Below are 9,451 nucleotides of genomic sequence, written 5' to 3' on the forward strand. Positions count from 1 at the left end.
ACACCCGCCTTGCTGGCCTCCCTGGTCTCCTTCACCAGCACTGGGTGCCCCGCGCTGGGTCCTCCACCAGTTCTCTGAGCCCTCGACCTGAAATTGCTGTTTCACCACCTTATCCTGTGGACCACGAAGTCACTGGGGGGTAGGAGTGGGGGCAGCTCATCTGGCTAGGCCAGACCTTGCTGGTCGAATCATTTCAGTTGAGCGGATAATGTGAGTCAGTAAGGGAAGACGTGTTTCATGCCTGCGTTTATATGGTTTACATGTCTTCTTCAACAATGGGTGTCCAGGTGAATTCTCAGGGAGGCTCTCATGCTGAAAGAGAAATAAATTCCCGGGCTTGGGAGCCATCAGACAAGCACAGCCATCAAGCGCACTGGCCTAGGAGCGCTGTCATCTTAGAATTTGGTTGCATTCCAGTTGCCCACCAGAGGGCGCTCCACCCCCAAATAAAGATCCGGAGGCTGACGTTGGAGATCCCGCTCTGGTGACTCAAGTTCTCTGACCTCGGTGTTTGCCCCCTCCCCCGGCCCGCCTCCGGTGCTGCAGCGCACCGTCCCCGCCCCCAAGCTGCCATTACACTATAGCTGGCCAGGGTGTCTGGGGACAGGGGCACCTGCAACTGGCTGGCTCTTCTCCTTGGGGAGCAAAGATTAAGAAAACCACCAGTTAAACTGCCTGGTGTTTGCTAGATGAAGGAAGAAAAAAAAATGCTGTGGGAACTTGCAAGACCTCTAACTCATGACAGAACGACAGTTTTTCTTTCTGGTGGTTAAATACACATGACATAAAACTGACCATTTTAACTATCTCAGAGTGTCTAATTCAGTAGCATTAGGTACATTCACAGTGTTGCATACCCATCACCACCACCTAGTTTCAGATCTTTTCCATCAACCCGAAAGGAATTCTCTATTAAAAAAGCAGTCTTCCACCCCCAGCGCCTGGCAAGCACTAGTCTGCTCTCTGTCTCTATGGATTTGCCTATTCTGGGTATTTCATGTGAACGGAATCAGACAATATGTGGCCTTCGTGTCTGGCTTTTTTCACTTAGTGTAATGTTATCAAGGTTCCCCCACATTGTAGCATGAATCGGCACTTCCTTCCTTCTTATTGGCAACTAATAAGTCATTGTGTGGATATAGCACATTTCATTTCTCCATCCATCTGTTGATGGGCACTTGGGTTGTTAGCTTCTGTTTTCAGTTCTCTCGGGTATATACCTAGGAGTGGAATGGCTAGTGTATGTGGTAATTCTGTGTTTAACTTTTTGAGGGACTGCCAAACTTGTTTCTACAGGGGCTGCACCAGTTTACGTTCCCACCAAGAGTGCCCAGGCATTCCAGTTTCTCCACACCCTCATCAACATTTATTACTTGCTGTAATTTGTGGTGTGGTTCTATCCATCCTAGTGGGTGTGAAGTGGAATCTTGTTATGGATTGGATTTGATTTCTATTTCCCGGGTGAGTCCTAATGTTGGGCATCTTTTTTTTTTTCAAGATTTAAAAAAAATTATTTCTTTGACAGAGATACAGCGAGAGAGGGAACACAAGCAGGGGGAGTGGGAGAGGGAGAAGCAGGCTTCCTGCTGAGCCGGGAGCCCAGTGTAGGGCTCGATCCCAAGACTCTGGGATCATGACCTGAGCTGAAGGCAGACACTTAATGAATTTAGGAAATATGTCTTAAATAAGACTCAAAAAAAAAAAAAAGAAAAAAGAAAAAGAAAAGAAAAACGGCCAACCTTAAAAGACTAGATAAGCTGGGCTGAATTAAAATTAAGAACTTCTGTTCATCTACAGACACCATTAGGAGAGCTCAAAGGCCAGTCCGAGACTGGCTGGAGACACAGCCGGGGTATATCCTCTGCCAAAGGATTCATAGACAGTCCAGAGAAAGAACCCCTATGATTCAAAACAGCTCCCTCACAAACATATTTTTAAAAATCATGTAGGCCTGGCTTTGGACCCTAGCTCTTCTCACCTGTTCAGTGAGATCCTGCCCACAAGGTTCCGAGCCCCCGAATTAATTCTTGTATTTCCAAACTGGGGATAAAATCCCTGCCTCACTGTTGTGTTTCCTGTAAGAATAAAAAAGGGACTCATTCGCCAAAAATGGATCCTCGGTCAGCTGGGGAACTCTATCAATAGCCCTCTGTCCCTCCCTCACACATGGGAGCTCCCCAAGGACTTGGGGCAGGTGTTGGGCTGGTCTCTGGTAACTTGTTCAGAGTACAGGGGAGAGTAAATGTGATATGTGAGTGGACAAAGAACAACATTCCCGGCTGAGGGAACAGCATGCGAGAAGTGTGAGGGTGGAAAGGTACAGTCAAGTTCTTTGGGGGGTCAGGTTAAGGTACAATCGGGAAAAGTGAGAACAGGCTGGGCTTGGCAGGGGACAGATCTTAAATACCGGACTGAGGATAATGCCAGGCATTATTGGGAAGGCCACAGGCAACCATAAAAGTTGTGGGACAAGGGGTGCATAAATGATGGGGAATGAGGGAGAGACGGAGAGCTTTGGAGAGAAGAGATGAGGGGTAGTAAAAGATTTCTCTGTACACAGCAGCGATTTCAGGAATTCTGCTTCGAAAGAAGGAAGAAAGGAATCAGAGTGAAAGAGAGTATGTGTTCAGGGGGAGGGGTGGGCCGGAGGTAGGGGGTTCCTGGGGGAGAAGAGCGGGAGGGGGATCACGCTTCACCTCCCGCTCACTCCTGCGGAAGGGGACCACCAGGCAGAGGGGCTGGCCGGGGTTCTCCAATGGGGCACCTTTTTGGAAACAGTTTGGGTCCCCAACCACGCCAACAGAATTAGGGTCTCTGGGGTGGGTCCTGCAATCCAGGGGATTCGGGTGCTCAAATTGGAGACCGTCCTGGCCTGGTAAGTCAGCCACTGAGGAGAGAGGCCTCCCTGGTCTTCCCTTTCAGAGACACTGGTGAAAGACAAAGCGTCCCAGAGCCCGGCGCATTCAGGGCGGCAGAGGTGGCCCCTTCCCCTCCCTCCGCAGCCCATAGTAGCCTCAGCGCAAGCCAGGCTTCACCCTAATGTGGTGCACCTGGTGAGGAGAATCTGCACAGCTCAAGCAGCTCTCCGTCTCTCCGCACAAACTGGCTCTTGGGGCCGGCCGAGCCCGAGCCCGAGCCCGAGCCTAAGACCCAGCCCTCAAAACTTTCTCTCTCCATCTTGCCTCCAGCCCTTGACTTTCCTCGGACCCCCACGCCATCCCTCTCCCAAGGCCACGGGGGCTAATAGGAAGACGTCAGTGGTGGCCACGCCCCGGAAGACACCTGCCCCAGGTTCTGACCCAGGGCTTGATTATCAATTAAGCTAAGGTTTAAAAATAGCAGCCCTGCAGGGGAGAAGGCTGTACCTGGGCGTCCCAGCGCGGCTTCAGTTCTGCGGCCTTCCCTTCTCGGCTTTGACCTTCTACCTTCAGGGGTGAGTTTCCTGCCAGTGGGGGGACTGGTGAGGGCCTGACTTGCCGGCAGGAGGGACCCGTTCCCCTCCAACACACCCCCCAGCCCCGCAACTAACATTTTGTACTGAAGCTTGCACAACAGTTGCGGGTAAGGGGAGGGGTCCCTGCATTTCCAGCTCTGGGGTGAGAGCAGAGGGGGTTTCAGTGATGTTGATTCTTCCCTCTGCTCTTTCTAGAAAGGCTTGTCTTACTCTTAGGGCGAAGTCCTCTTCATATGTGAGATCCTGGCTAAATGGCCCCACTGCCTTTAAGCTTCACCTGAGGGCCGCTTGCTAGTCTCTTCCCGCCTCGCCTCACCACACTGGCCGGCGGGGGCGGTGGGGGGGCGGGGTTGTTGCTCTGCGAATTGGCCCACTTCGAGGAGCCTGATGCGCGTCAGGGTGCATTTGTTAAAATTTTTAAACAAGTACGTAGGTAGGCATCATGAGGACCCCAAATTGTCCTATGGGGGAAGATGAGAAAGCAGGATTCAGTCGAGAAAAAGACTCCGGGTCTAGCAATTTTAAATTTAGGTTCAAAGAGCCACACCTGTGCAGAAACGAGCCCAAGCTGGGCAGAGACCCATCTTCCTCCTGCTCTTCTTGCCCGCGTGGCAATTTGCACTCCCAAAGGCAACTCCTCCTCCTAGGTTCTTAGGTGCACACAAACATATGCAAAGACAGGTTCTAATGGCCACCCTCCTCTCTAAAGCTGCGCGTTAGGCACTTTGTTCTGAACCTTGGATCCGCCTCTCCCTGCCCTGACCCACCTGGGAATTGTCCTGGTCCTCCAGGTTGTGTCCTTTCTTTTCCTAGCGGCTTTGTATTCCAGGCGATGCAGGTCCTGTGACGTTTCACCGGTCCCTGCCGGCCGCGGGGTTTGTCACCAGTCCCCTCCCGTGGACGGGGGTTTGTCCAGTCACCTGCTGTCCGGGCCGGCGCTGCGGCTAGAGCCTCCTGTTGCCTGGACTTCAGTGTTAGGTCAGAGGGCAACGGCCTTTGTACCGTTTTTGTTTTGGGGTTTTTTTTGTCCTAGAGGGAAGAATCAAATGGCTGAAGAAGCGGCTGTTTTGTCTTCCTTCTGGTGGGGAGGCAGGAAAGACACTGTTCAGAGCCAGACCTGGGCAGGGAGGGGGAGGGGGATTTGAACCTTTTCCTTGTGTTTTCTAGTTATTTGTTCACCTGAGCTTCAGTTTTTAAAATATGTAAAATGTGGGGAGGATGCTGTGGGATCACCTGTGTCAAGTGTTTAGTTCAAGGCCAGATGCAGAGCGAGAGAGCTCGAGGCGTCCAGTAGCGTCCAGAGTAGTGGCGATACAGCTGCCTGACATCGTCCCTGGGGTGACTCTGGGGTGACTGCCCGTGCATGTGGGGGGCGTCAGGGTCTATGAGCAAGGACCAAGCTTGGTCGGCCAGCATTGGTTCCCTGGGGAAGATCCTTTTGTTTTGTCCCTGAGCACCTGTGCTCCACTGTGGAGCACTGGGGCTCCCCAGGCCCTTTCTGGGGCTCCCCGTTGGGAGGCCTGGAGGAGAAGGCACGTGGTCTGCCTTAACGTCCTCAAAGCTCTGGTCCCCGGCACAGTTCACAGATGAATGCACTCGCTGCCGGTGACAGGGCTGCTGCTACCGTACAGAGTTCTGTGTATTCTACCTGCGTGATTCCATTCATTCCTCAGAATTACCCTGTAGGGTAGGAGAGACGAATAGCCCCACCAGCCAGCCCCTCGGTCATGGGGGAGCCTAGCTCCATCCAAAGGGAACCTCGTGTTTGCTGCATGCCTCTCGGTTCTTCCACGCTGCCCCCTCAAGGCAGGGAAGGAGCCTGTGACACGAGCAGAGTTGCCCCATGTTCACATTGGGCATGAGTCCTCCGTGGAGAGGTATGGTGCCAGACTAAAGGGTGACTTGGATTTCGTAGGACTAGAAATGTCCTCTGTGGGTCTGGAAGGAAAAACAAACCCCTGCTACTAACCTCTCCAAACGTCTGTGTGCACTTTCGCCCGTAACACCATCCCGGCCAACATGTAGGATAAAACACTGGTCCACAGCCAGTCTTTGGCATCCTTTTGGCAACACCGTGTTCTCGGACCCTTGCAAACAGACCCCCAGCAGGGCCCATGCCTGTATCTGTGTCTGTTCTCTTGCTGCAGGAGCTCAGGACGAATTGGCTGCCCGGACGCTGTTGGAACAGCCCTAGAACTGGGTGACTAGGGGACTGCACTGATCTGAGAGCATGAGTAGAGAGGAAGATGAGGCATCGTTTCGTATACTCCGTATTTATGATGAGCCCGAGGAGATGAGCAATGTGCCCCAAAGCTCTGATAGTTCCTCCCAGTCCCACCAAGCACAGTCCCAACCAGAGGGGGTGTATGGAATGCCCCCGCAGGCCCCCAGTTTCCTGACACAGCGTGGCCTGCTTTATCAGGAGACGAGCGCCGGCATCCCACAGCAGTGGGTCCTCCCGACTCTGGGCAGATCTGAACTCCAGGCCAGTTGTCTCCCCCAGGCAGAGCCAGAAGCAGCCGCAGAGCTGGCCCCCAGGTAGGTGTTGCTTGAACCAGACTGGGGGAGGGAGCGGGAGCTGTCCTGGGGAGAGGAGATCCTGGCACCGAGCTCTCCAGATCACACTGTGTCCCCCTACCCTTCGTCCACGTGTCATAGCTTCCTGCCAGGACCCAGGTTTGGTAAGTCCCAGCTTGGACGTGTGGGCAGGGGAGGTGGCAGCCCCAGGCCGGGCCTCAGATGGGGGACGAGGCGTGAGGCCTGGTGTCGGGGAAGCAGGCTTCTCCTTGGGTCCCGCGGTCCCGTTGCTGTGGGCCACCCTCTCCGTGAGCCGGTGGGCCTTGATATTTCCCTGCAGGCCAGCCTTGCCCCTCACCTCCGCCCAGGGAAGAAGTCTGGTCGTTCTTCAGGACAGTTGTAAGTGTCTTATTTTCTCTACGCTTGGGATCTTTGCCTTCCCCGTGCCTCCCCAAAAGAGAAGCTAGTAAGGGAAGGGGAGGGCATGTGGCGTGCCTGGATTCTCTCCCATAGCGGTGGCTGTCCTGCAGCTCCCTGCTGCCTTTGAACTTGGCTGCCAGGCTCTCACTGCCACTGTGTGGGGCCTTTGGCTCACAGTGTCTCCTCTTCTAGAGCTGTGTCGGGAGCGCGGGGGGGGGGGGGGGGTGTGTCTGAGCCGGACCCTGCTGTCAATGCTGGTGCCGGAGCTGTCTCAGAACCTCGGGTGAACACTGAGGAATTCAGTCAGAGGACCGGGCAGGTGGTCGCCCATGGGCGATGGAAGGCCAGGACTGTGCCCTCTGATGGGTACCCGCGTTCTCCTCTGCCCAGCCGCCTGTTCCCAATGAAGCGGTGGTTAGGCAGAGGGTCCCCCGGCGATGCTGGAAGGTTGGCAGGCTCCTCCACGGGAAGAAAGTCTACGCCGTGGCCATCAGCAGCTCGACTCACCACGTGTACACGTGTGGCCACGGCTACATTAAGGTCTGGGACGAGAGTGCCCTGCATGCCCTCAGCGAGGCCCCACAGGCCCAGCTGGACTTGCAGGTGAGGGGTGTTCGGGAAGGGCTGGGGGAACCTAGACGTGACCTCTGTCGTGTGACGCGGAGCCTGGCCCTCGAGGAGGTTAAGTGAGGGCGGGGACTGTTCCTGCAGGACCACCAGAACTGTGTCCTGGCCTGCAAGCTGTTCCCGGACGAGCAGTGCCTCATCACCGGGGGTCTGTCCCAGAGCCTGACCCTGTGGGATCTGGCGCCCACACCGCGCGTCAGGGCCCAGCTGGCCTCCACGGGCCCCCTGTGCTATTCCCTGGCGCTCTCCTCCAATGCCCAGATCTGCTTGGCGTGTTTCAAAGGATTTGTTGAGATTTGGGATTTGCAGAACCAAATCTTGATCAGGTACGCCCCCGGGGAGGGCAGGGCGGTGAGGTCTTTGGGAAGGCCCGTGTCCCTTTCTGGACCTCCCTCGCCCCTCTGTGCAGTAGGACTCGGTGAGTCTGTGTGGAGACTAGATGTGGGGGCTTCCTGGGCCCGAAATGTCCTGGTGTTGAGACAGTGCATGAACCTCGGAGATCTTCTCCTGCCAGGAAGCACGAGGTCCCTGAATATGGGTCCCGCTGCGTGGACATCACAGGCAATAAGTTCTGGACAGGAGGTGAAGACACCAGACTCTATTCCTGGGACCTGAGGAGCTACCAGAGGTTGCAGGAGCACGAGTTACGGCATGAGGTGTCTGGCAGCCCCCAGTGGGCTGCGGGCGGTCCCCGTGGCCGGGAGTGGGGGCCTGAGTTCCACAGGGGGGCGGGGTGTGAATGACCGTGTAGACGGCTTGGACCGCTGACTCCGGTCCTCCTTCCAAACAGATCCTCAGCATTACCCACGAGCCCACTGAGGAGTGGGTGCTGGTAGGCCTGAGAACAAGCGACATCATAATTCTCCACACACACCGGCCGGAGAAGTTTAAGGCAGTCTTGCATAAATACGTCAACCACCACAACCTCAAGTTTGCCTCCTGTGGTGAGTGGAAGCCAGGTGACCCCTCTAGGGGTCCTGTCCCTAACCCCCAAGGATGTCTGGTCTTCTGCAGAGTCTGGGTCCAGCCTTGTTTCAGGCTCTGTTCTTCCCTCCCCAGCCCCAAGCCGGGCAGAGTGGAGACCCAGGTGTCCGGTTCCCTGCTGCTGTCACCTCTGCACCTGCTTCTCCACTGCTGCCTCTCCCCCCATCTCCTGGCCTCCTACCTGTCTTCTGTCCCCATCCGTCTGCTCTCCGACTCTCCCTGTAACGGTGCCTTCCTACACAGAACAGCAGCCTGGAGACCAGGGCCAGCAGAAAAGGCATGAAGCCCCATGAGATTGTCCTTTTGTGCAGTGATATTGAGCCCCGTCCCGTGTGGGGCTGGAGGGAAGGGCCAGATGAGGGAATGGTTTGGCTCTTGTCTCTGGTTTTTCTAGATGGGCACAGTGGGCCAGAGGAAGAGCTTCTCTCTGCTCAGTCACCTGGGGGAGGGACCTGGGCCCGGAATGCAAGCTTGGTCTCTGGCTTCTTCACCTGCCTTTCCTTCGCCAGGGAGCTACTTTGTGACCGCGATCGACGAGTCGATCCACTGCATAGCCGCACCTTCTCTACAAAGGTTGTTTCAGGTATCGAGAGGAGGGTTCTGCAAACCCAGGCTCTCAGAGCTCATAGGCCCAGATCCCAGTGGGGCGGGTCCCGAGGACAGTGACAGAAACTATCCCTGGGGTAGTATATGGGGCCCTTTACTAGACCCAGGGGAATGGGAACTCCAGGTTCTGTGACCTCATGGGCTCCACCGTGAGCCCCGAGACCTGCCCCGTTGTCTCCAGACTGAACCTCAGGTCTGTCCTTCACCTTGAAACTGCCCCCAAGTGTGGCCTTCATCTGTGGCCCACGCCTGGCCCCTGCCTGTAATCGATCTTCTGGCCTCCTTCCGGGTAGGTAGAGGAGCCGACAGATGTCCTGTGTTGTGATGTGTCTGCTGACAACCAGTATCTGGTCACGGGCTCCAAGAACAGTGCCACGGTTTACCAGCTCTTGTACTGAAGTTTGCGTGCTGTGTTCCTGCTGGCGAAGACCCAGAGGAGGCCAGAAGGCCGAGGGCATGGCAGCCTCCATGGCCTGATACCTTCACGTGACCCTCGGTGTCACGTGAAGACCCTCCGTCTGCTTCCTCTGTCCCAGACACACCTTGCCTGTGCTCGCAGGTTTTTATGATATGACGTAGGGGGTTTTTCCTTTGTTACTATTCTTACTGCTGATTTCTGGGTTTGGGTGGGGAAACTTGCCTTCGTAACTAACAAAATAGAAAAGCAAAAACCAAAATGGCATGATAACGTGGTCAGTTTTTTCAAAGAGCAAACCCTTGTGATGGATTTCTTAGACCCCACTCAGCAACTTCCAAGGTGGGGAAGGAATTTTACAGCAGACTTAGTTTGGCTTGCAACTTTTTTTTGGCGGGTCGAGATGTCTTGGAAACTTCAGAAAGCTC

At 55.1% G+C, this 9,451-nt stretch overlaps 1 protein-coding gene across 1 annotated transcript; it reads left to right on the top strand.

Annotated features, from left to right (window-relative positions):
* Positions 1-5,606: 5,606 nt before the first annotated feature.
* On the top strand, positions 5,607-9,243 carry TLE7 (TLE family member 7). The gene is made up of 9 exons (XM_059381434.1): positions 5,607-5,992; positions 6,113-6,135; positions 6,312-6,370; positions 6,782-6,994; positions 7,103-7,344; positions 7,533-7,674; positions 7,809-7,962; positions 8,512-8,585; positions 8,902-9,243. The coding sequence occupies exons 1-9, from the start codon at positions 5,685-5,687 to the stop codon at positions 9,004-9,006; spliced, it is 1,320 nt and encodes a 439-aa protein (XP_059237417.1). The 5' UTR covers positions 5,607-5,684; the 3' UTR covers positions 9,007-9,243.
* The last annotated feature ends 208 nt before the right edge of the window (positions 9,244-9,451 follow it).

This window comes from Mustela nigripes, chromosome 17 (assembly GCF_022355385.1).
Source record: "Mustela nigripes isolate SB6536 chromosome 17, MUSNIG.SB6536, whole genome shotgun sequence".
Taxonomy (NCBI): Eukaryota; Metazoa; Chordata; class Mammalia; order Carnivora; family Mustelidae; genus Mustela; species Mustela nigripes.